This window comes from Otolemur garnettii, unplaced genomic scaffold, assembly GCF_000181295.1.
Source record: "Otolemur garnettii isolate 467f Iridium unplaced genomic scaffold, OtoGar3 scaffold00035, whole genome shotgun sequence".
Taxonomy (NCBI): Eukaryota; Metazoa; Chordata; class Mammalia; order Primates; family Galagidae; genus Otolemur; species Otolemur garnettii.
The window spans coordinates 14,253,695-14,281,001 of record NW_003852430.1 but is presented as its reverse complement, the minus strand read 5'-3'; the positions used below and the strand labels follow the sequence as shown (position 1 = coordinate 14,281,001).

Below are 27,307 nucleotides of genomic sequence, written 5' to 3'. Positions count from 1 at the left end.
CTGGAGAGTTCTGTGCTCAGTGCTCTACACCTGTTCTTTTATTGCTACACACGCCCCTAGGCACAAGCCCCTGTCAGACTGAAATTACACTACCACCATCATTTCCTGCCTGTTGCTGGACCGAGGAGGGGTCCATCCACCTATCACCCAAGCCATTCAACAGAGAAGCGGATAAGAACTGAACAGTTCCTCTTTTATTTACAGAAGTCAGCAATTCTGGAGAGCAGTGGGGATATCTCCCCAAAGAATTGCTCAGTTCTCCCATTTCTTTTGTTTACCTTTATGCTCACAGTAAAAGTAAACATCAACAGCGTTATTATTCATCATAGTATACGGGGAGCAGACTTCTCCTCATGGGTTATAAGGCTGCACCGTATCTTCCTTCCTATCTTAAAGTGGTTATACCTTCAATGCATTTTTATTCTAGACCAAATTTATAGTTAGTTAATACCTCACTGGGTGCACAGAGAGCTCTGAGTCCTGGACCAGGGTGTCCAGTTTCCCAACTTCTCTGTGACAGTAGGAATTGGAAGTGAATGTACATTCTCCAAATGTCAGCACATAGGCTCATACAGCTTTGTTAGGACATGACCCATAGAGCCCTGCATGAAACAGCTATTCAGGTGAACAGTGCCTGTATCAGTTTGCTAGGGCTGTTGTAACAAGGTACTGCAAACTGGTGGCTTAAACAATAGAAATTTATTGTCTCACAGTTTTGGAGGCTAGAAGACCAAGATCAAGGTGTTGGCAGGGCCACGCTCACGCCAACTGCACTAGAGAAATATCTGTTCCATGCTGTCTCCCAGCTCCTGGTGGTTTTCCGGATACCTTTGGCATTCTTTGACCTGTGGCAGTACAGCTCCAGTCTCCCCGTGTGTGCATTCTCCCTGTGTGTATGCCTTGTGCCCCAAAATGTCATTTTTTCATAAGGACACTGGTGATATTGAGTTAGGGATCCACCCTACTCCATTATGATCTCATCCCACTATCTGCAACAATGCTATAACCAAACAAAGTCATGTTCTGAGGTACTGGGGGTTAGGACTTCAACATATGGATTTTAGGGGGAACATGATTCATCTCCTATGACCATAATATTTTGCACAATTAGGGCACGTGCATCAGGCCTGCAGCATTATCTCTGTAGACAAATGTAGTACATAATAACCTATCTTATGTATTGTAACTTTTTATTATGGAAATGTTAAAACATGCAAAAAAATAGGCCCAATAAGATAAGGAAACTCCACGTTTTCATTTCCCAGGTCCAATAATTATCAGCTCACGGCTGATCTTGTTTCATCCCCCTCCTCTGTTTTATGGGTGTAAACTACTTCACAGGGTTTAAAATACTTTCATCTCCATTATCTACTTTGATTTTTATAACAGCTATGAAAGGTAGGTTTTGTAGTTTTACAGTAAAATGTATTTCTAACAAGTTACTATTTTAACATAAATGTCATTTTTGAGACAATAAGGGGGAAAACAAGAAAGGATGCCGACATGCCTTATGGATATGATGCCATATGCCTTTATGTATGTTTAAACATTTTTTTGTGCCCTAATCCGTTAATAAAAGGAAAAGGAGAAATAGTGGCCTGTTGGGTCTTCAGCCCTTACTGAAATTGAATAAAATTATTTTTCAATGAAATTGTTAGGGTAGATTGCCAATTTCTACTTTTCTAGAAAATCACCTTTACCTTCGAATAACCTGTTCTCCATCCAGCCTATAAAAGTGGGATTTTACTAAACAAATTACCTCTAATGCCACATATTATACATAATGGCCATAAACGTCTAAAATTTTAAGGAAGCATTATAATTTGAACAATTCTTGGCCCAACCTGGTATTTGGAGAGGATCCAGATGCATGAAAATAAAACAAACCACATGAGCCATTTATTTTGAGCTTTGAATGTTATTTTTCTGATGATTATCAATGAAACTGTCATGTATCCCGGGAAGTGGGGACTATTAGAATTATTTATTTTGATATCATTCTTTTGCATAATTGTGTCTGATATTTTAACAGAATTGATGTTCACATGCATGTGGGTATTGATTATCAATACTTTCACCTTATTATGTGTACATGAATTAGTTCTGATTTTCTTCAAAACCTGATTTGCATAATCACATTATTAGACATTTACAAATACTTAATTTTATGTGGATCTTTTTTCTTGATCGATTTCCTACTTGACTAAGAATATCCCCACATGCTCTCTTGAAGGCTGTTTTAGTCACACTAGCAGAACCCCAGGCTCAAATGTCAAATGGGATCAGTTCTATAGAGTGCACTAATCACGCTACAATATTTCTGCTGCTAAAGTTATAGTCACATATTACCAATCGTGGCAAAATATAAATGTCTAGTGATTATATGAAATGTTTTTTGTGAACTCCCCAGATGGGATTTTTTTTTACCTTTGTTTGTTTATTTGAGAATAACAACTGAATGCTAAAATGTGATGCCTGATGCCAGCAATCTAAGGCTTCATTAGTACAAACAAAGCAATACTCACTTTGCTACACAAATAATTAGAGAGATTAAATGAAAATAAACACGGAGAGGATGTGCAGAAGCTCCGAAGTTAGGTAATTATTTTAATTACTCTAGTGACTTCCACCAACCTTCATTATCAGCCCCAGATCAAACTTAAATTGTTTTATGTAACAGTATCATAAGCTATATGGAAAGAGTACTACAGCTATTCAGTGATTATGCTTCATAAAAATGACATTTTGTTCAAGCCCCCATTTAAAGGATATGTTTCCATTTTAATGCCTAATGAACATTATTTTAAAAGCACAAGTTTTTGCACTTAAAAGTGTTTTATTCTGGTTTTGTGCTTCAAATGGACCTTATCCTTAAATCATCACTAAGATTTGATCATAAAGGATTTAGGGCCACATTTTTGAACCAGTGGATATAAAACGATATGGCATATTCAGCCATTTCAAATAAATGTCACTTGGAATCATGTCATTCTTATTTGTATGACAAGCTGTATTTTTATATTTGGGGAAAATTGATTTCTTCTTTTTTCCCCTCCCTACACTCACCTGGGAAGACTAATATTGAAGTCCCCAACCCCCAGGGCCATAGACCAGTACCTGTTCATGGCCTGTTAGGAACTGGACTATACAGCAGCAGGTGAGTGGTGGGTCAGTGCACAAAGCTTCATCTGTATTTACAGCCACTCTCCATCCCTTACATCACTGCCTAAGTTCTTCCTCCATCAGGTCCTCCCTACCTGTCCATGGAAAAATTATCATCCATGCAACTGGTCCCTAGTGCCAAAAAGGTTGGGGACTGCTGCTCTAATACACTAACAGAGGTTACCTTCCCTACAGGTAAAGATACTATTTAGAGGCATTTTCATTCCTGTTTATGACAGATTTCACTTTATGTTCACTTGGCAATGATGATACATCAAGATCACCATTAAGATAGTCTTTTAAGATAGCATTACCTGTATTTAAGTACCATTTATTGACTGCTGATGTATGCCTGCTCTTCTGCAAAATACTTAATTTATCCCATCCAATCCTTACTAGATTCCCATGAAGTATATATTATTAACTCTTATCTTACAAAAGAGGAAATGCAGGCTTTGGGAGGCTCATCGACTTTCTAAATTTGCACAAGTAGAAAGTAAAAGTAACCCAGCTGGGAATCAAATTCAGGTTTGCCTGTCTGCAAGATCCATGGCACTCCCAACAAATGACTGAATGAGGTGAAGCTGGGTGTACATGCTGACTTAAGGTAATAGGAAAACTGAACCAACAGTCCTCACTGTGCAGGTTGAGTGTTGTGTTGTATGACACCAGTGAATTCTGGGAGCCAGCTAAAGCTTCATATTAAACTGCAGATTTGATGGGTTTTGAAAATTTCCCCCTCTGAATAGCTCTGGTTCCTGGAGAAGACACAATTAGGAAATAGGTTTTATGGTACAGTGGGACTAATCAACAGCTCCCAAAGTTAGTACGCTTCTGTAACCACTTGTCTTACTCCAGCTAACACGAGGCATTTCTTTTCAACCAAATTAAAATATTCCAACCAGACAAAGTAGACTTCGGTCGTGTTGGGGTGGAGGGGGAGGTTAGGCAGGTGGGAGGGTGTGTTGCTTTTGAATATTTAAGAAAACCCTTTTCTTTAAAGGGAGCCTTGACTTCCCTCTCCTTGCACTACCCACATGATGCTGGCAAGCTCCTCAAGGCCTGACTGGGACACATTTTCCCAAATTGTGTTATATTCAGAGGCACATTATGATTTTGGGGAATAAAGGAAGAGGTCTAATGGATTCCTCGGTTCCTATGTTGAGAATGCCTAATCTTCAGATCTTAAAGAGTGAGTTGTAGGTGGCTTGGGGAAGATGAGACAGAAGGCCAGCTCTAGCAAGTGTTGAGGGGTGGAAGGGTCTAAAATTTCACTCTCAGGTTTCAGAATCTGAAGGGGAAGTTAGGGAAATTCTCAGCCAATACCTGTAGGGGGTGAGGGAGTAGGGCTAGGAGAATAGGAACTTAGGCTGGAGGGGCTCAGGACTCTCTATTGCACTCCCAGGATGCACAGTTGGAGGGATTGCTTTGTCAACAAGTCTTGGAAAGGCAGACTGTGGAGGGGAAAGGGGCTCAGATTGGGAGGACCCTGTCGCTGTCCAAGCACCCCCTGGCAGGTGCCAGCGAAGCACGAGGGCCTCTTCTTTTTCCAGGTGCATTACAGGCCACCAGGCACTCGGCTATTTATAGTATACTGGTCAGCTAAACAGAAAATGTGTCCAAACTAAGTCCACCTAAACGCCAACTGTTTTCTTGGTGTCCTCCAGATACCGTCATGATTCTCTGTCATGAAATGCTCTGATTTTGATAGCACCACGTTAATCCCTAAGAAGGCCCAGCCCTATTCGGCTGGCTGAGTGGGCTGTGACTTCTGCAGGCCAGGCGGTGAAGAAGCCGCCAGCCCTGCACAAGAGTCCCACGTTCTATTTCCACTTGGCCATTTGCCACTGACCTCAGAGAAATCACTTTAAACTCAGAGCCTCAGCTTCCTCATCCAGAAAATGAAGGTGATTCTACTTCCCAGGCCTCTTTGAAAGGATCGTTGGGAGGGTCAGATGGAATCATTCCGGTGGCAGCGAACTGTGAGGGCCTGTGACTACCGATAACTGAAGAAAAATAAGTTAAACATACTCAGCTGGAGTTTCGGAGTTCCCCCCAATCGTCTAACCGCAGGCGGCAATGGTTAGGATTCTGTCTTCCGGGCTGTCTCACGTACCGCACACCTATGTGCCAGGTGTCGCCCCCCTCCATCTCCGCGGGCTTCTTTTGCGGTCTGCCATTCAGCGGCAGCATTTGCTGTTCCAAACAGCCCCGACACACCAACCCCGCAGCCAGAGCCGGCGAAGGGATCCCCTTGGCTCTCCCTTTTCTCCCCAGCCTGGGCACCAGCACCAGCGCGCGCTGCCCGCTGAGTTTTCCGCGCGTGAATGGATTTTCCCGGCTGATCTCCAAAGACCTTGCAGTATTTAGGAAGGCTGAGAGTGCGCGGAGATCAGCGAGCAGCATCCCCTCCGGGAGGTGGCTTAGTCCCGCGGGGTCCCTCCTCCCGCCGCTCCTCCTCCCCTGTGCAGCGGCCGCCTCCCGAGCTAGCCCGCGGGGCCGTCAGTGCCAGACCCCGCCGAGAGCGGGGGGGCCCCGCTCCGCCAGTAGCAGCGCTGCTGTCTTCCCACAGGAGGGCCAGGAGGACGCCCGAGTCTGCAGCGCCCCCGCCCCCTCGCTTTTTCTTTCTTTCCATGCTTTAGGATCTTGCTGCCGGAGCCGGGAGAGGTTCCGAGAAGACCAGAGCGAGGGACAGGAGCGCAGGCTTCCGCTGCGGCGCGCAAGCGGAGCTGGGGGCTCGACATCCTCGGCGTCCCCTCCCACTCCTCGCCTCCCCGGCCGGAATGTAAGGAAGGAAATCCCTTGCGCCTGTCTTCCGCCCTCGAAGGTGTCCCTGAGACCACACTGGGACCCCGTGGCTGGAGCGGCTTTGCGGGCGCCCGCGGGACTGGAGCAGCGCGGCGCCCCGGGTGGCGATTCCGGGCTTCCACTCTTCGGAAAGAGCGCGGTGGGGATCATCGCCTTCCCGGCTCTCGCCACAACTCCTGAGCCGGCAGCGCGCGGCCGCACGAGTCCTGCTTCCCGCCAGCTCACCCAGAGTGGAGGGCAGCCCCTGCCCGCCCGCCTGCACTCCTCACGCCCAGGTGCTGAGCCCCGCGGGCAGCACCCCCGGCCCCATGGACAGCGCCCCGGCCACGGCTTCCTGAGCGCGGGCACCGCTGCCGTCCAGGCTGCGCACTGGGGCCCCCTGGCTCGTCCCTCTCTGGGGTGTCCGAAAGCCCGGAAAGCGCGCACCATGAAGTCTGTGCTGTTCAGCCGCTTCTTCATTCTATTGCCCTGGATCCTGATTGTCATCATCATGCTCGACGTGGACACGCGCAGGCCGGCGCCCCCGCTCACCCCGCGCCCCTACTTCTCTCCCTATGCAGTAGGCCGCGGGGGTGCCCGTCTCCCGCTCCGCAGGGGCGGTTCAGCGCGCGGGGCCGAAAAGCGCAACGAGTCTGGGCCGCTGCCGCAGCCCGCGTCTCCGCTGCCCACCATCTATGCCATCACGCCCACCTACAGCCGCCCGGTGCAGAAAGCGGAGCTGACCCGCCTGGCCAACACGTTCCGCCAGGTGGCGCAGCTGCACTGGATCCTGGTGGAGGACGCGGCGGCGCGCAGCGAGCTGGTGAGCCGCTTCCTGGCGCGGGCCGGGCTGCCCAGCACGCACCTGCACGTGCCCACGCCGCGGCGCTACAAGCGGCCCGGGCTGCCGCGCGCCACCGAGCAGCGCAACGCCGGCCTCGCCTGGCTGCGCCAGAGGCACCAGCATCAGCGCGCGCAGCCCGGCGTGCTCTTCTTCGCCGACGACGACAACACCTACAGTCTGGAGCTCTTCCAGGAGGTAGCGGCCCGCCGGCCCCGCCGGGGAGTGAGGGCGGGAGGAGCCGGGGGCGGCTGGACAGCGGCCACCCTCCCCCGGACGCTTGGGCTGCACTTTTCCGAGCTCAGTTCTGCACGCACGCGTTCGGGACACCGCGTGGAGCCGCTCCGCCCGGCAGCCCGCAGCCTGGGCCGGCGCGGGGGCGGGTCAGAGAGGACGGCGGCGGCTCCGGGAGGGAGTGCGCTGGGGCTGTCCGCTCTCGAAACCGGGTGGAAAGACGTGCACGGGCGTTAGACGGCGGGGGGCGGGGGGTGATTTCCAGGGACCCGGAGGCGCTGTCTGCGGGAGATCTGAGAAGGGGGCCTGCACAGGAGGGGGTACTTGGTGTGCAGGGATGCTTTCGGCGCGTGCAGGTGTGATTCAGAGTCTAGAGCCTTCCTCTTCAGGGAGGAAGATGAAGATGGTAATCCCAGAGACAAACGTCTCTAGTACAGTCCTCTGACACGAAAGGGCGGTTACTGAAACGCTGCCTTCTGCGGGCCTCCCTCCTATCTACTCTGCACTTGACTAGGGTCCTTCCTGACCTGAAGGTTAAATGTTTATATATTTTTTTCACAGATAAACCTTTTCTAGCAACTGAGTTGCAGTTGTTCTGCCCTATAGTTATGTCTTTTCGCAGCCTGCGGTGTCATGTGGGTTGCCCAGGCCCTTTCCCCAAACTTTTTCTAAAGCCGCTTTTTGGAGAGTTAGCGAGGCTGCACTGGCCCAGGGCCATCGCGTCCGGGTGCTGCCCGGGCCCAGCTGCTGAGCTGGCCCACGTGTTCCCCGGGAAGCCTGCACCACCGCGCGCGCACACGCACACGCACACGCACAGCCGCGGGTTAGAACAGGTGTGCTTCCTTGAGGCTGGTATTTTCCTGTGTGTAGGTGGGTACGCAGTCTGCAGATGGGACTGAGTTTTGTGATTTTGTCAGTTTTCTTCTTCCCTGTACGTAATTATAAGTAAACGCGACCTTGCTTTCTTTGACGTCCTGCAAGATGATTGCATTTCTTCACCTGAAATTTCTTGACATCCTGCCTCACAGAGACTCTCCCAGCTTTCCTTCTCCCAAGTAAACTGGACACTTGGGAAATACTATGCGGGAACTAGACCCTGAATTAGTAACATAATCTGTGTGTCTAGCAAGCAAATAGCCTAACTGCCCCCCCTCACATTTTTATCCTAATCTCAGTCTCAAATCAGAACTACTCTCTAGTCTTCCGGTTTAATTTTTCTGCCTGGCTTTTAAAAATTCACTTCTTAAAGGTAATTGCTGTCTTCCTTTCCGTTTATTCTCGACTTCAGGAATAAAAGGAGCAGTTACTGCTCTTCCTCTTTTCTTGCCCATCCTTTCACGGCAGAAGACTTTCTTTCCATATTTCTCCAGATACAGAAATAGATTAGCATTGCATAATATAGTCTTTATAATAACCAAGATTAGAGAAACCATCTTATTTTTTTTAATTGGCCTTTTATCTTGATCCTGCTTCAGTACTTTTTCTCCAGAGAGAAGTGCTTGTATTCTGAAGCAAGGACTTTGCATATTAATACACCATAATTTTAAACTTCAAAATATTCTTTCCTTCTACTACTTGTAAATTGCCTTGTCTATGAAAATGCATGGTCTTATTTAAGTAAAACAGTGAACCTTGTAGGAGATTAGATAGTGAAGGGGGAATGATTCGGTTTACTCCCAGATTCCAGCCTGTTGGTATGAGATGCTTGCCTGAGAGAGTTGGCACATACAGGGGGTGAAAAGATTCAGGACACAGGCTCCTTTGATGCTTTTGAAGCTGAAAGGAAGACTTGTTGGTGGGAGTATTAAGCAAGAAGAGAAAAATCCAGTAGTTTTTTTCATTGGATCGTAGTGGGCGATAAAAAAGAGAGGGTAGGGAGAAAAATGGTATTGTCAAAGAGGACGTTATCAAGCAAAAATGTACACAACTTTCAAGACCCTAACTTTTTTTTCAAGTAATAAAATAATTGAATTAAATTTATCTTAAAGAGTATATGTTAACTGTTTCTTATGGAGTGGTACCAAAAATGTAAACTATACAACAACCTATGTTTTGTTGTTGTTGTTGTTTTAAGCATAGTAGGCTGGACAGAACGGACATAGAACTGGTTTTCCAGCCCTGAACATTTCTCCCAGATAGTGGGAGTAGTACCTTGTGACTAGTACCTTTCTCCTCCATCACCACCACCACATTTGGGGGACAGATGAGGCCTCTCTGCCAGATGTATTTGTTCAGTTTTCCTTATCACAGCTTATTCTCTTCCTTACATGGCAGGCGCCAAGGAACTCATTGAATTAGTGGAATTTATACAATTCTTAGACTTGTACATTTTCCAGAACTTGAGGTTTTTTTTTTTTTTTATAAACTCTTGGTTTATCAATGGATACTTTATCATACAGCCATTCATAGATTAATGATTCCATGTGGGTTTTGAGTCTAGACATTGTTCTCTTAGAGAAAAGGTAGAACCAGACAGAACATTTAAAAACTCTAGCTCCTTGGAGAGAGAGAAGGAAGCTGATCAGGGATGCTGTAGGACAGAGGCATAGATCTCAGCCCTCTGCATTGTGCACAAATTAGTTTGTAAGTAATGCACAATACTTAAGGAAAGAATGTCCCAAGTCAGCCTTCATCTTTTATTCATAGTGCTTCTAATTTCCATGGTTGATGTTGGAGTAGATAAGATAAAAGGAGGAAAATGAACTGGGTACAAATTAGCTCACTAAGTATTGGCTGCAAATGAAGGAGAGTAAAGGATGAAAGGTCTCCAAATTAAATTAAAGACGCAACGGGCAATCTGTGTTCAATTATTCCTCCCTAGTAACTGGAAGGGGGCTTTTTTCCTCCCATACAGCTAACTAATTTTCAGCCTATCTTTTCAACTGAGATGTGCTGCCAGGAAAAAAATATTTGCATTGAACAATCCTACCTTTAACAGTGAAATCCAATTGCAAATGAAGCTTAGGGTGAGTCTTAGCCACAGAAAATGGGGTGATAGGAGAGTTTTTCCAGAATCTTCCCATAGCTCTGATGGGGTTTTGCAGTAGGGATCACAGGTAATCCTGCCTGTGGCACATTCTATCTAGCTAGCCCTCTGGAAAAGCTTATTTGCAAAGTATTTAAGCTGCCTTAATAAAAGCCACAACTACAGGTAAATGTGACTTTATAGCTGGTTGGTTTTTTCAGTAATACTATTGATCAAATTTCTGTTCTTTGCTAGAAAACCTTCAAAGCTTGCTTCAGTTTAAAGAAGATGCTTTTCAGGTCAAGTTGGTTTCACCTTTGGAAATCAATTGAATTAAAAGGTTAAAAAACAGCACTTTCCCAGGAAGGAAAAAAAAAAAAAAAAACAACTTCAGAAATTTTAAATTTAATGAGGTAAGGCTGGCAGACAGTCTCTGAGACACGGAAGGAGCTTGTGAAAGGAGTCAGTGAATGAAGATGTTTCTGGAACAGAGTGAACTAAGGAGACCGCTTGTTGGAGTTTTTTGTTGGGTGCTGGACAGGTGGAGGGGTTGAGGGTTAATACTGTTCCTTTTCTAAAGCATTTGTGTGCTTTCCCCTTTAAGTGCTGCTCCTTGGAGCCCTAATAGAAAGGATGTTTGAGCTGAAGGGGGTTTGACCCTTTCTCCCTGAAGAGTAATTCTGTATATATTTCCTGAAAGAAGACCCATGATTTACTTACCTTTCCTACTTGGTACGGTTACTTTGTGTGGAGAGTAATTATCTTCCAAACGAGGAGAAGAAACCTAGAAAGTTCTTTTAGGTGTAGCATAAAGACTACTCTACCTCACATGAGCCCCTCACCTTTTGTTTTTTCTCCTCTGAAACCATTTTGATAGTCATGCCATAGGTCTGATAAAATATGATAATTGTGTAAAACTGTGCATGGAAGACTATAGCCAAAGTTTTGTAAGCTCTCCTTGTTAAATCTCTAGATTTTCTTCCCTTGCCCTTGGTGTACAGTCCTTGAATTACGGTTCATTTTTCACAGAAGTTTCTTTGGAAACCTGCAGTTTTCATTTGGATTTTGATATTTTAATGGGCCAGAAATGACCCTTTGGGTTTAAAAGACCTTCTCCCTCTGCCTCGTCCTGTTTTCGTTCTCCATCAGTCTTTCCTCATCAGCCTGGTTTGCACTGAGGATTCTCTCTCATGAATAGATACGAAACCATGTTTGGATGGTTCCCTGTGAAGAACGTCGTGTTTTTTAAACATGTAGGCTGTTAGCTGCTGCTTCTTAGAAACTATAGAGGGTGGTGGCTCCGCTTTCTTCTGTCTGTTCCACTTGCCTCTAAATTACAAGCTGGTAAATTTTCTCTAGTGTGAACAGTAATGGAACAGTAATTGCTTTTAAGGCAGCTGTGAAAGCAAACTAGAAGAACAAGAGTCAATGGTCTTATTAACTCTTTCAGGCAATATTGTGGAGTTTGGGGGGCACAGAGTTCAATAATACTCGGCTTTGTCTATTCAAACCTTTGTGAAATCTTTTTGTTCTGTGTTTATTTACTTATTTTTGTCAGACAGGGTCTCTGTCACCTAGGCTGGAGTGCAATAGCGTAATTATCCAAACCTTTTTGGATTCTGCACTGTTGAGGCTTCTCTCAATCAACAAGTACCATCACAGGGAAGTGAGTCATTATAATAAGCAAAGCATTTTATCAACAGGAGTCTTCTGCCATATTTGAAGTCAGGTCGTTCTTCTCTACGATAATAACTTTTAATTTTTCTCTTTGACATGTTTTCTTTTTTTTTTTTTTTTTTTGGTTAACAGTTCTTTTGAATTGACAAGTATTGCATATATTTGTTGTATAGAACATGATGTTCTGATATAGGTAGACATTGTGGAATGACAAGCTAGTTAACCTGTTGCCTCCTCTATTTTTTCCTTTTTTTAAAATTTGAGACAGAGTCTCACTTTGTCACCCAGGTTAGAGTACTGTGGCATCATACCTCATGAGGTTGCTTGAGAGCAACCTCAAACTCTTGGGCTTAAGCAATCCTCTTGCCTCACCCTTCTGCATAGCTGGGAGTACCGGTGCCCACCACAATGCCTGGCTAGTTTTTAGAGACAGGGTCTCACTCTTGCGAAAGCTGGTCTTGAACACCTGAGCTCAAGCAATCTACCTGCCTCAGCCTCCCGGAGTAGGATTATGTATTTATCATTTCTGTGTGTTTGTGTGAGACCTTTAATATATACTCTCAGCAATTTTCAAGTATATAATACTTATATACTTGTATATAAGTTACAGTTACACATATTGCTATATAATTAATTGTACAACATGTTGGCACAATTGATCTGAACTTATTCTTCCTAACTAAAATTTTGTATCCTTTTCCAAGTCCCACCCTTGCAGATTTTTCCACCTGGTACCATTTGGTCTTATGAAAAAAAATATTTTTTTTTTTTGCAGTTTTTGGCCGGGGCTGAGTTTGAACCCACCACCTCCAGTATATGGGGTTGGCACCCTCCTCCTTTAAGCCACAGGAGTCGCCCTGGTCTTTTGAAAAATTTTCTCCTCCCTCATCATCTCTAATTTATACAGACCATTTGATGTTTAGATTGTTTTTTCAGGATAGGCAAAAACTGCCACCTTAGTAGATGAACTATATTCTTACCTATTATTTTAAACTATGTATTTTTGTGAAAAAGAATCCATAAGTTCTGCAAGATAAGATGTTAACATTTTTTCCTCATCCATCAGCAACTCTATCTGTTAGGCATGTACCTTGTCAGGGCAGACAGAATTGAATGGAAGAGTAATTCTGAGGGTAGAATAGGAATGGAAGAAAATACAGAATTGTTTCAAGTGGTCTCGGAGGTTTGGCTATTGGGCCAATTGAGTTGAAGTTGATGTAGCTAAGACAGCTCCCCACACCCCGGCGTGCTCCTTATGCTGGTGACTGGTGGCCTGTGCTGCAGGGTTCACTTGACTGCTCACTTGTTGGTAGGAGGTTTGTTAATTTTCTTGTGTTATTTCTTCTGGGATTAGGAATTTCCTTGGATTAGAAACAAATTAATACATCATTGGCTGAGTCTTTTTGTGTGCTAAAAACCTTGGAGCTGGCTATGCTAATAAGGGCAGTCACATTCTCTACCATAAGTCAAGTTATTCTCTACCAAAATAACTAAAATTCAGTAGTTTGTTTTTAAAAACAATCTCTTCCATCTGTGAAAGAGAAGTTTAAGCAGGATACATGTTTTATGATGAGTGTAAGAATGTTGTTCCTTCGGCATAAACTGCTGGTCTTTATAAATTACACTTTCATCTGACTAGTGAAAGCTAAGCACACTAAATGCTGAACGTTATCCATTAACTGAGATTTTATTTACCTAAAAAAAATTGTATCTTAACAGTAATAGTGTATTACTCTGTAAGTCTTTTTTTTACCAACTTGAATGCAAACAGTTCACGTTTGGAAGTTATTTGAATATAATGATATGTCTTCTGTGTTACTTAAACAAATATTAATTGAGCACCTACTATGTGTCTGGCACTGTGTTTAATTAAGGCAGGGAGGATTACAGGGGTGGACAGAGAACACCTCATGCACTGATACCGGGACTAAAGGTGCACACCAGATCAGGCAGACACGCAGGTGCCTGGGAGTATGAAGCAGAGTCGCCTATGGAGTAGTTGGGTGGTTGTAGGAGAAGTTGCAGAGGAAGTGACAGCTGAGAATTAAAGGACAACAGGCCTTTGTGGGTGATGGGGCAGGGACGCAGGAGCTCTCCAAGGAGAGGGAGCCCGACTGTGAACCAAAAAAAACAGGATGCCGCAGAACCTTCAGAGGCCTGAAAGATGCTCTTGACAGCAGGAGGCTGAGATGATGAGAGGATGAAGTGAAGTAGGTGGCCTTGGATTCATCTCCTGCATGGCAAAGTGTGATTCTTATCTCTGTGAGAAGTTTTTACATCTCTCCCCAAACCTGTCCTAGGGAAAAAACAACAACAACAACAACAAAAACCCTCCAGTTTCTTTGCTTTTGCACGTGATATCTAAGTCGTTTCCATTCTTCCTAGATAATGTCATATCCTTATGTTAATCTGTGAATTTGAAAGTGTACAGAGGAGTGTGAGAAGCATGCTTTCAGATTAGCAGATTGCATTTGAGTTCCAGAACAGCCATTAGGCAAATTTCTGACCTTTAACTTGCTCAACAGACCTTGGATAAGGTGGGTAGTCTACCCAGTTATACTAAGGTAGTGGCAATGTAGACTTCTTTGGATTCTTTATAGCACCTAACATCCCATTAAATAATATACTATGTGTATGTATTTAAATAATATATGTGTGTGTGTATTTCAGTTGTTTCTTCCACTGGAATACCAAAGTAGGAATTTTCTTTTGTTTACTGCTGTATCTCTACTGCCGTCTGGGAGTGAATGCTGTTTATTGAATGAATGAATTATAGGACACTCAGAAGTTGATTTATTACAGATAGGAGTTAATCCCAGCAAAGAGTCCTGTACACCAGTTGTCATTAACAAAAATCACAGTTTTGAATTCTGTTTTGTATGTCTTAAGATTGTATTATCTATTTAAATAGTAACTTAAAGTGTGACCCCTACTCTGAGAGCTTCCATGCAAAAAGAAGAGAGAGAGAGAGAGAGCCCTGAAAATTTATGTACGTAGCAAGGCATCCCTGTCAACAGCCATTAAGGGAGGAGTTGTGTCGAGGGAGTCGTGAGCCAGTTGAGCATTAGGCCTCTTCCTGTGTGTAAGGTTAGCTGCTGGTAGGGAGCTCACACAGCTCTAACAGCCCCTTGTTCAAATCCAGCTTCACCGGGTAAAGATTGGATTGCATTGACAGGGTTGCCTGCCTCCTGTGATTGCTGAAGTTCTGAACTATAGGCAAGTCATAAATTCTTTTCACCTTGTTCCTTCTGCTGTGAGTGACTGCCTCAGTTGAGGATATGCCGGATAACTGCACTGTCTCGGTTTGTTAGATGCCTCTAAATACTCTGCTTCTGGCATCGGGAGCTTTGGGTGTTTCTAGAGGCCTGCGGGGAGAAGGAGATAGAGGTACTTGACTTTCCCAAATTAGTTTGTACCCAAGTGGAACTGCATAAAATGGGTATCTTAATTGCACCACTGGGTGTTACTAGAGGGACAAGAGTTAAATAGGGCTTGTCTACAAAGAGTCCTGGGAGGAGGTAGGATGTGAGCTGTGAGCGTAAAAAGCACCTAAAGGGCATTTGAGGTTGAGAGGAGGTGAAGGGTGTCTCCTGTGGGTTCTGAGGTCTTACACTGACTAAAAACTATGTGAAAGCTGGGAGGTTGGTTCGCACGTAGCTCAGAGCAGGATGCTAAACTTCCTGCAAGCCCTGGGTGTGCTCTTTAATTCTGTGGAGTCTCAGGAGCTCGTGTGGACCTAGGGCGTACTTAGTACATGATAGATTGATTATTGCTGGCATGAACAAATGAACCAAAGAGACAGTACGTTACCAAAGAGAGGGCAGCTTATTAGGGACAAATGAAAGAGATGTTTACAGCACACGATTAGAAACAATAGCTTGATTTTTTTAGGTCATTTCCTGGGCTGGGAAAGTTAGGAATATTCTGTCCAGCACCTGTTGAAGGAGACAGAGAGGACCCCGTCTGCTGCTCCTGCCTTGTGTCCATCCCCCTCACAGCCTTACCTGGAGGCCTCAAGTCCCCAGCTGGTCTTCAGCTGGCTGGCGTCTATGGGGAAGACCCAATAAGCTTGCTTCTCTTTTTTCAAACATTGAATAGATTTTGATAAATAAAAACATTGTAAAGTTTGTTTTCTGCCAGAGTGAGGAAAATGTAGCAATTGGAGAAGGTGTGTGTGTCTGTGCAGGCAGGGCCCACAGGGCCTCCTGGTTGCCCCCTTCCTTTGTTCTTTCATCACAGACCCTCCCAGTCAGTTCCTGGCAAGAATCAGAATCAGACTCAGGGGTCTAAGGCAGTGGTCCTGAATATTTTCTGTTAATATAATTCCTAAGAGAGTTTTGTAAAATTATACACTCTGTGGGATATTTTTCAAATCAACATCTAAATCTTAAAAATAATTTTAAATCATTGCAAAGGTTGTGATTTCCAGCATATTATAAATATTGGCACTTGTAAATAAAACTGAAATATATCTTGTAGATTCTGTAAATACTGTAAGAGCTTGATACGTTCAGTTAGTGACCATACTTTTTGATGACATTTGGACATTTGATGTGGCTCCTTTTTCTGTCTCCTTTTCTCCTCTTATCCTAAAATAATATTTGGAGGGTCAAGGTCCTTTATCGATCCTCTTATCACACGCATCTGCAATGACAAAAATTATGAATAGAGATAGAATTTAAAATCTTTTAAAAATCTTTAGGATTGACTTAACATTGCAATTAGTATTGGTAAACAGTGCATCCAAACAACATAAATGTTAGACTTGGGTAGTTAACAGTTAAACATAAATGCTACATTTATTAGCCCTTGATGTCTTAGTGGCATGGATGGAACTCTTTTTTATGGTCGATTGTGCTGCATTCATTGAACATCACAGATTGCTAGAAAGAGGTGGGCTTTAGTATAAATGATGTTCCTGTTAGGTCAACGTGTGAAGTAAATAAGATGAAAAGCACTTTTTTATAGCAGAGTTCCTCTATTTTTTGAACTCTCAAGCTTTAAGACAAAATCACATGCTAATGTCTCAGCAAAATCTATTTTAATGATCCACTGATGACGTTAGGTCCCCTACGGTTTTGTTGAATGCAAATCATGAGAGACCTCTGGTGTGCCAAAGGATTTATTATCCATTCATTAGAGACATTGACATTATTGATAAAGACCGTAGTATTTCTAATTATCTTTGTTTATGGCCATCAGGTTTTTAACCAGGTAGGATGACACATTTGATACAGTTCAGGGTGGGTGAGAAGTGTGAGACCTTCTGTGCAGGCGAAGGGGTGCACAGGTGACCCTGAGAAGGTGGGGGCAGCAGGAGAACCTGCCTCTTTCTAAGCAGGTCATTTTTAAGAAAGCTTATAGTGTATGTAGGGGTGCTGAGGGTTTGGGAATTTATTCCCTTAAAGCTATATGTGTGCACATATTCCCTGGTGAGCCTTTGTAGGTACTATGCACCTCCAGTCTGAAAACTGATGTCTTGGTAGGAAAAGCACACCCAAGGAACCAGAAGATGTCCAGGCCTGGCTGAATCAAAGGCCCTACTCCCATAGCCTCAGAAAAACTGACCAGTGTCTTTTGATGTTTTTACTCTGTACTAGGTCTCACCCTCAGCATTCAGATGTGCACCTGCACTGCTGTTTAATGTTCATGGTCTATTTTACAAACGAGGAAAAGCCCTGTTATTTAGCTTCCTCTTAGGGCCTGGTAATAATGCCTAGGGCTGTTGACATAATTAAATGAGGTGATAAATGTGTAAAGTGTGTAAATAGAATAACTGCTGTACCCATTATGGACATCTTCTCTGGGAAGTCTGTGACCATGTAGGAGCTATGGAGAGGCTGCAGAAGGAAAGATGTCACAAAGCCACCCATCTACTGTAGCTGTTCCAATCCCGGACGAGTTTTGTGGCCCCAAGGTGCTGTCCTGTCGGCTGATGGGAATTAGATTTAAGCACGATGCCTATGTGAATGTGCTGTTTATCATCTAAATAAACTGGGCATTGCAAGATAAAAATGCCAGTATCATCTTTAAAGGTCAAATGACAGTTTGGGGATATTTTTGTAACTTTGCTGAGTTCTTCAGCTGCATCTGTTCACACTGGGGAGAGTGTTAGAGACATCCTTGGGAAGCCTTTCCACTGGGGGAGCTGCAACATGGCTTTGCTGGAAAGCACTAACATTTGAGGCTCACCCCCTAACTGTTAATTATTTTCATTTTTTAAGTGGAAAGTACTTGTAATTTTCTTTATTTTCTCTTTAATATTCAACTATTTGCCTATTACCTTTGCTGCCTGCTGTGTACTGATAAGACAGATTTTGTGGTTTTGACCTTTTCTGGTCTTTCTTTTCCCCTTTGTTTTAAAAAAAAAAAAAAATTTTAGGATGCTGGATTGACTATGATTATAGTTCATGTGGGCAGTGATTTGGGGTCTTATAGCAACCCTGGCTGTTCCTCTGAAAATCAGTTGATTGTCCTACAGGTTAAAATGTCCAGAGCCATTTAAAGTACATACCTGTTCTCTGTTTCTTGTTTTGTATCTTTTCCCTAATCATGAAGAAGGGAATAAACAAAAATTGAGTATTCCTGGGTTTTTTAAATTATTGTAGCAAGATACGGGATGTCCCAAAAGTCTCCCCAGAAGTTGCCATCCATAAGAAAATGGGAAATTGTAGCTAAGCCTACCTTTCTTCATAAAATATTCGTTACAAAACTTTACAAAATATTCTCTGCATGTTGGCCAAAGAAAGGTACCTTTAGCTATCATTTCCCATTTTCCTAATAGACGGCCACTTCAGGGGTGACTTTGGGGACACTCTGTATGCATTTGCCATTTTCTATTTACTGTGGTAGCCTCCAGTGTGACAAAATATACATTGACCATTATGAATTTAACCTGACACCCTCCAGTTTATATTCTGTCCCTACAAATTGGACTATTTTAGGTATCTCATATAAGTAGAATTATATAATATTTATTCTGTTGATGTAAGGTTTATTTAACTTAGCATAATGTATTCAGGGTTCATCCACAGTATAGCATGTATCAGAATTTCATTTTTTGATGCTGAATAATAGTCCATTATACATATATTCTACATTTTGCTTATCCATTCACCCAGTGAGCTGCTTTCGTATTTTACTTATTGTGAATAATGCTGACGGGAGTAATGGTGTACGCCTGTCTGTTCAAGTACGTGCCGTTTGGATATGTACATAGAAGTGGAATCACTACATTATATGGTAATTCTGTGGTTATTTTTTTTTTAAGGAACTGCCTTACAGCAGTTCTATACATTTTAAATATCTATCAACAGAGCACAAGTGTAACAGTCTCTCCATGCCCTTGCCAAACCTTGCAATCATCTGGTTTCTGGGTAATAACCATCCAAAAAATGTGAATAAAGTGAAATCTCACTGTGGAAGGTGTGAAGTTCCCCACTGTGGTTCTGACCGGCATTTCCCTAATTGCACTAATGATCAGGGATGCGGAGCATCTTTTCATGTCCTTTTTGGCCATTTGTGTATCTTTGGAACACCTATTCAAGTCCTTTTCAAACCTTGAAATAAAATAATTAAGGCATTTCTGAATTGTGGGCCTGTGAGATGTTTCCAAGCATGGTTGTGAATGACTTTATTCTCGCTCACGTTCATCTGTAGAGTTGACCCCAAACATGTATCGAAGATTAAACTTCTAAATTCTGAAACATATAGATAAGGGTAGCCCTTATTTCAACCCTGTACCTCCGGAGTTTTGTACCTAGTTTTTCCTAGAAGAATAGGTGTTTTAAGCATCTAAGAAAAGGGTTTCCACTGATTCTATGGTGATAGGTCCCTATGTTTAAAGGTTGGAGAATCTGCCACTGAGAAACGTTTGCTGATGATGGTGATGAAGATAATGATAGAACACATGACACTTACATGGCACTTAGGTACCAGGACCATAGTGCTTTACATGTTTTAACTCATTCTTTAAAAGAACCTTATGAGATGGCACTGTGGTGTTATTACCATTTATGTATATGGAACTGGTCACACTAACTGTCCTGAGGCCACACAGCTAATTAGTGGTGGAGCTGGGAGTCAGACCTTGTACTTAGCCTTTTTCTCTGCTGCCACTGGGGTTTGCTTTTATTGCCGTTATTTTTAGTGTAATTTGCTTTCCTTTTTTTTTAGTTTCTAGAGATAAAAATGTAGATCTTTGATTTTTCTGCCTTTCCTCTTTTCTAATATACATTATGCTTAAAGCTCTACACTTGACCCTCATGGTTCCTTTTGGATCCCACACATTCTGATGCTGTGTTTTCATATCGTCCACTTAAAAATATTTTCTAATTTTTGTTGATACACGGTTCATATATTTTTCTATAATTTTACTGAATAATTCAAAGTGCACTGCCTAATCTCTAAATATTTAGGATGGTTCTTATTTTTTTGGTTTTGATTTCTAGTTTAATCCTACAGGGTTTGAAAATGGAATCTGATTTTACTCAGTTGAAACTTACTGAGGTTCACTTTATATTCCCGTATGTGGTGTCTATCAAATACAAACTGGTAAATTTTCTGTGACTGCACATCTTCTCTTTCTCCTTTAAGGTGTAGCTTTTGCTTCCTGTATTTTGAAGCTCTGTCGATTGGTGCATACACATTTAGATTTAATGACTTGACCCTTTCTCATCATGAAATGTCCTTCATTATCTGCAGTAACCTCTTTATCTTGAAAACTGCTTTGCTGTTAATGATGCCACCATACGCATATCCTTGTTTGCACTTTATATTATTCTTCATCCTTTTATCTATGTTCTTATACTTAAAGCGTGTTTGTTGTAGATAGTATATGGCTGTTTTCTTTTTTCCTTTACCTGCTTTGATTTTCTGATACTGTTCCCCCAATTAAGGAGGTAATAGTCTGTAAACAAAACCTTATTTAAATGAATCCTGCTGCGATCTGGTGCTAAGCAAATAGCCCTAGCAGTGTGTGTGTGTGTGTGTGTGTGTTAGAGAGACAGAGAGGGAGAGAGAGAGCGCTTGCATGAATTGGGCTTTCTGAATTATATTTTCTTTCAAAAATCTACCTATATCTTTATTTCTGGCCTAAGTGATGATTGGTCGGAACTTTGTTTAATAGTTATTTACTGAAGTACAAAGAGGTCTACTTATTGTTCTAAAAAAGGTTCTATCAAATTTGGAAGATTTCTACCTTTTAAACTATTTTCTGGGAACATTTAATTACTTCTTTAACCTTAGAGGGTGCCTTCCCTGTTCCTCTTTTATTCATTTGTCACATATTCTGACTACATTTTCAAGCAGGAGAACCTGAGAATTGTTTTATTTTTCTTAACATTTCACATATAGAGATAGAGTTCATTGTACTTCCCAGTCCTAACCTGTTACCAGTATCATCCTGTGCAAGTTTCTTCCCTTGTTCTGTTCATTTCCTTTTATGCTTATTCTCAGGCGTCTGTTCTCATGTGCATGCAGTGCCTTATTTTATTTGTATGTGGATTTATGAAATGTGTGGTGCTTTATGTTCAGTGTTCTAAATGTACATAAATGGCATTATAGAATAGACTTTTTGTATTTTTTCATCCTGTACCATGCTTTTAAGATTTATTTATACTGCTTTGTACAATTGTAGTTCACTGGTTCTAACTGTGAAAGATATTTTCCAAATTGAAATTCTCATAAATGCTGTATTTGTTTGGGAAATTAGAATTTGCCACAAGGTACTACTCTGTATTCAACACCATAGCACTTTAGTGCCTTATTAATTGGTGGAAAAAATTAAGCTTCAGCCCTGCTGTTCAAAAAGCCTATGTAGTCAAAGACCACCCGAATGGAACGTTCACATTTTCTTCAGAATCTAGTTCTAATAAATGTGAGCCATACACAGAAATGATCAGTACCTCTAGTTCCTGGGACTAACTCCTTGGGGCCAATGTTCCTAATGCCCTGACCCTCTTCCCTTTGAGCATTCATCTTTATCAGATGCCTTAGGTTGATTTGTGTAACAAAATCATGCCACACTTTCCCTGATCCAGTAGTTTTAAAGCTTTCATGGTCCTACACCAGATCAACATCCCAGAATAGCTACATCCCAGGTTGCTATTGTCGGCCAGCTTCAATTTGGACATCAATTTAAATTCTGTATATTGTTGAGATTTTTGGCCTAACCAAATGGCAAGTGTGACAAATAGGAAGCCTTTGGCTGCCAGCTACAATCCCCTAACTTGAATTAGCTTTAACAGTAAACAAACATATTATCTCTCTTTTATTAGCAGAATAATTAATATTGGCTGCTGCAGTAGACAAATTCTGACGTCTGAGAGGCCTCATATAGTAAAATCCTATTGCCTGATTTCACACAGTTTGCTGGGGGTTGGTGACTCTCCTGGTAGGAGTTAGCACCTCAGACATTCCAGTGTTTCCATCTTGTCACTACACTGTGCAATACGTGGCTTGTAAAGTCACTCTAGCAAATGAAGAGGGCTGTTGGATCACACAGGTTGTTTATAAGCACCAAGATGGAATTGACTTTTGTAATGTCTGCCCATGTGTCACTGCTCGTACATCATTCGTCAGTCCGGTGACCCCGTCTGAACTGTAAAGGATACTGAGGCATGGAGACTGCTTGGGGGCTCGGGAAGAGGAAAAACTGTGAAGAACAAAGAGCCTCATTTCCATAGCAGGAAGTCCGGGTTTCAAGGTTGGCTGACTGAGGGACTCAGTGGTGTCATTGAGGTCCTTGCGTCCCTCTATCTCTCTCCAGCCTGCTATCCTCAGAATGTCAGCTTTGTCCTCAGGCTAATCCACCTCCTGGTTGCAAGATGGATGCTGTAGTTTTAACCATTGCCAGACGTGGCCATGTCCCTCAGAAAGAGACCATCCTGAGGAATAGGGGACCTTTCCAGGAGCAGCCCAGCGTTCCTCCTCTGATGGCCATCACAGCCAACCCCCACAGGGGTCAATGGCAAGTCATGATTTAACCTTGGCATTGAGACAGGGTCACCCTGTCTTCAGTCATGCACAGGAAGGGCTGGTCACCATCTGAACCAAGCATGCTCAGCCAATAAGAAAGATGTTGAGCAGGGAAACAACTGTCAGCTGCAGCAGCTCCTGTACTCATTGACCTCATTTAGGTTTCATAGTAAAGTTTTTGGTTTTCCTCATGTGTTTCCTGTACTGTCCTCAGAAAGTTTATGTCTAGCATTCATATTTGCTGTTGATATTATAATGCTTTTTTTTATTATATATGCTTGTGTATGGGAAAGCTATTGATTTTTTTCACTCACCGCTATTCAATTTTCTTTTATTTATGTGTCTGTGTAAATTGGCTTAAGTCCTTTCTGGAGAAATTTTGGCCATTAATTAAATACTGAGAAAGAAATGCAGAGATGGGAGGATTTTAAATGGAACAAGGGATGGGGGTTAAGAATAAGAAAGCAAAGAGTATTGTATTGAATTTTTGTGAAAGGGGGGTTATAACTCTTTGCAGAGGAAAAAGTAAAGCAGATTATATACTTTTTCTCAAAACTTGCTTTAAGAAAATGCTGTGGGAGGTGGTTATGGTGGGTGAAGATGGGAGGTGTGATTTCTCTAATGTCCTAGGTTATTATACTTAATGCTAAAACTATATTATCAACAAAGCTTTGGAGAATACTTTCCTCCTGTTCTCCCAAAGACTAGGAGAGAGGTAGTTGATTTTCATATGGAGAAATTAAGAAATGGAAATGAAGCAATTTGAATTTCTTCACATAATCATAATACTAAGCAAACTTAGGTTCTTTGGGTCAGTATTTATTCTGGATCTAACACAGGCAGTGAAAGAGACAGAAAAGAAGAGAGAGAAAGCAGAATATTTATTCAGAGAATTATGAGACTTCACAAAGTATTCAAACATACAAATTATAGGTATTTCTGAAGGGGAAGAAGAACATCCCAAAGGAAGGGAAGCCCTACTGGAGGATATCATAAATGAAAACTTCCCAAGTATCACTAAAGATTCTAAAGCACTCCTTTTAGAGGGATATCAAACTCCAGGTCATCTCAACACAAACAGAGCATCTCCAAGACACATTGTCATGAACCCGTCCAAAGTTAAGACAAAACAGTAAGTGCCAACTGTCCTGCAGGGCATATTCAACAGGATGAAAGTAGACTTCTCAACTGAAACTTTCCAAGCTAGAAGAGGATGGTCATATATCTTTCATTTCCTTAAAACAATTTTTAGGCTAGAATTCTGTATCCTGCTAAACTAAGTTTCAAAATCAATGGAGAAATTAAATCTTTTACTGATATGAAAACATAGAGGAAATTTTTACCACAATAAGACCAGCTCTACAGGAAATACTTAGACCTATTCTCCACACTGACCATCACTACGGACCACCAGCAAAGTAAACACCCAGAAACTAAAGGACAAAACCTACTTTACACAGTGGTGCAAAGGATAAAATTAAGCAATGGACCTTCACAAAATAAAATAAATAGAACACTACATTTATCAATTCTCACAGTAAATGTTAAAGGCTTGAATTCCTCACTGAAAAGGCACAAGCTGGCCAATTGGATAAAAAAGTACAAGCTGGGCCATGACCATAGCTCAGTTGGCAAGGGCGTTGGCCACATACACCTCGGGTGGTGGGTTTGAATCCATCCAGGGTCTGCTAAGCAATAAGGACAAATGCAACCAAAAAAGAGCCAGGTGTTGTGGCATGCACCTGTAGTCCCAGATACTTGGGAGACTGAGGCAAGAGAATCACTTAAGCCTAAGAGTTTGAGGTTGTTGTGAGCTGTGATGCCACAGCACTCTAGTCAGGGGCAACAGCTTGAGACTCTGTCTCACACATACAAGCTATTCATCTGCTATCTCCAGGAAACATACCTAACCTTGAAAGACAAAACAAAATTCAGGGTAAAGGAATGGAAAACCATATTTCAGGCAAATAGAAGTCAGAAGAAAGGAGGGGTCATAATCTTATTTTCAGACACAAGTGCATTTAAAGCAACTAAAGTCAGGAAAGACAAAGGTGGTCATTTCATACTGGCCAAAGGAACAATACAGCAAGAGAACATTTCAATCCTAAATAATTATTTATGCACCCAACTTAAATGCTCCCAGATTTATGAAGACCTTAATTAGTCTGAGCAATATGACATCCTATGACACCACAATAGCTGGAAACTTTAATACTCCTCAAACAGAACTGGACAAATCCTCTAAAAAGAAACTTAAAAAGATACAAGGGACTTAAACATGACCTTAGAACAACTGTGCTTAATAAAAAAATACAGAACACACCATCCCAAAGCTAAGAAACATAGATTCTTCTCATCAGCCTGTGAAACATACTCCAAAATAAATCATATCCTAGGTCACAAATCAAACATCAACATAAATGAAAGACTTGAAATTATACCTTCTATCTTCTCAGACTACGAGGTAATAAATGTGGAACTCAACTCTTAACAAAAATTTTCATAGGCATACAAAGGCAGGGAAATTAAACAATCTTATGCTGAATAACAACTGGATTAAGAAAGAGATAAAGGAGGAAATTGTCAAGTTCTTTATACATAACAATAATGAAGTTACAAGTTACCAAAACCTGTGGAATACTGCAAAAGCAGTCCTAAGAGCAAAATTTATCACATTAGATGCCTAAATCTAAAAAATGGAAAGAGAACCTATCAACAAGCTAATAAATCACCTTAAGGAAATGGAAAAGGAAGAGCAATCCAATCCCAAACCCAGCAGAAGAAAAGAAATAACCAAAATTAAATCAGAAATAAATGAAATTAAAAACAAAAGAAACATTCAGAAATTCAATGAAACAAAAAGTTGGTTCTTTGAAAAGATATATTAAATTGATGATCCTTTGGGCAGATTAACTAGAAATAGAAAAGCAAAATCTCTAATAACCTCAATCAGAAATGGAAACATGAGAAATAAAAACAAATATCACTGAGATACAAGAAATTATCTCTGACTCCTACAAAAAACTCTACACCCAGAAATTTGACAATGTGGAGGAAATGGACCAATACCTGGAATCATACCATCTCCCTAGACTTCACCAGAAGAAATAGATCTCTTAAACAGACTAATATCAAGCATTGAGATGATTGAAGAAACAATAAAAAAAATCTAACAAAAAAAGGCCTGGACCAGATGACTTCACACCAGAATTCTCTCAAACCTTCAAAGATGAGCTTGTACCTATACTACAGAACCTATTCCAAAACATAGAGAAGGAAGGAACCTTTCCTTAACATGTTCTGTGAAGTGAAATTCACCCTGATATCAAAACAAAGAAAAGACCCACCTAAAAAGGAGAACTACAGATCAATTCCACTAATGAATATAGAAGCAAAAATACTCAATAAAATCTTAGCCAATAGATTACAGGTACAGATTACAAAAATTATACATCACAATCCCTTCATTCCAGTCATGCAAGAGTGGTTTAACATATGCAAATCCATAAATGTAATTCACTGTATCAATAGTTGGAAAAACAAAGACCATATATATGATCCTCTTAATGGTTGCAGAAAAAGCATTTGATAAAAGTTCAGCATCCTTTTCTAACAAGAATATTTAAGAATATAGGTGTAGGTGGAACATTTCTTAAAGTAATTGAAGCTATCTAGGACAAACCCACAGCTAATAACATACTGAATGGAGTAAAACTGAAAGCTTTTTCACTCAGAACTGAAACCAGACAAGGATGTCCTCTGTCACCACTACTATTCAACACAGTACTAGAAGTTCTAGCTAATTGCAGTCTGTCAGGAGAAGTATATAAAGGGAATCCAGATAGAGTCAGAGGAGGTCAGACTTTCACTCTTTGCTGATGATATGATCTTATACTTAGAAAAACCCAGACACTCAACTACAGGACTCCTGTAAGTGATCAAGAAATACCGTTATGTCTCAGGGTGTAAAATCAATGTCCACATCAGTAGCCTCTGTGTATGCCAAAATGAGAAGCTAATTAAAGATACAATTTCCTTCACAGTAGCTGCAAAGAAAACAAAATACCTGGGAATATACCTATCAAAAGAGGTGAAGGACCTCTACAAAGAGAATTATGAAACCCCAAGAAAGGAAATAGCAGAAGATCTCAACAAATGGAAGAATATACCATGCTCTTGGCTGGGAAGAATGAATATTGTTAAAATATCTATACTACCCAAACCAATCTACAGAATCAATGCAATCCCCATTAAAATACCAACAGCATACTTTGAAGAACTGGAAAAAATAATCATGCATGTGTGTGTGTGTTTGAACCAGAAAAGAACCCATGTAGCCACAATGCCAAAGGCATCACTCTACCAAACTTTAGGTTATATTACAAGTCCACAGTGATCAAAACAGCATGGTATTGGCACAAAAATAGAAACATAAACATATGGAACCAAATAGAAAACCAAAAGCTGAAACAAGTCTCTTATAGCCATGTGATCTTTGATAAATTAAACAAAAGCATACACTGAGGAAAGGGACCAATAGAGTTATTGGTTCTGAACGATAGATTTATTGTTCAATAAATGGTGCTGGGAGAGCTGGAAAATCACATGTAAAAGTCTGAAATTGGATCTGTACCTTTCACCACTTAACAGAAATAGACCCAATA

At 41.7% G+C, this 27,307-nt stretch overlaps 1 protein-coding gene across 1 annotated transcript in view; it reads left to right on the top strand.

Annotated features, from left to right (window-relative positions):
* The first annotated feature begins 6,397 nt into the window (after positions 1-6,397).
* Positions 6,398-27,307, top strand: part of B3GAT2 (beta-1,3-glucuronyltransferase 2) — a 78,317-nt gene continuing 57,407 nt past the window's right edge. Inside the window, exon 1 of the mRNA XM_023513128.1 lies at positions 6,398-6,988. Coding sequence (XP_023368896.1) covers positions 6,398-6,988 — 591 coding nt within the window. The remainder of the gene's footprint in view (positions 6,989-27,307) is intronic.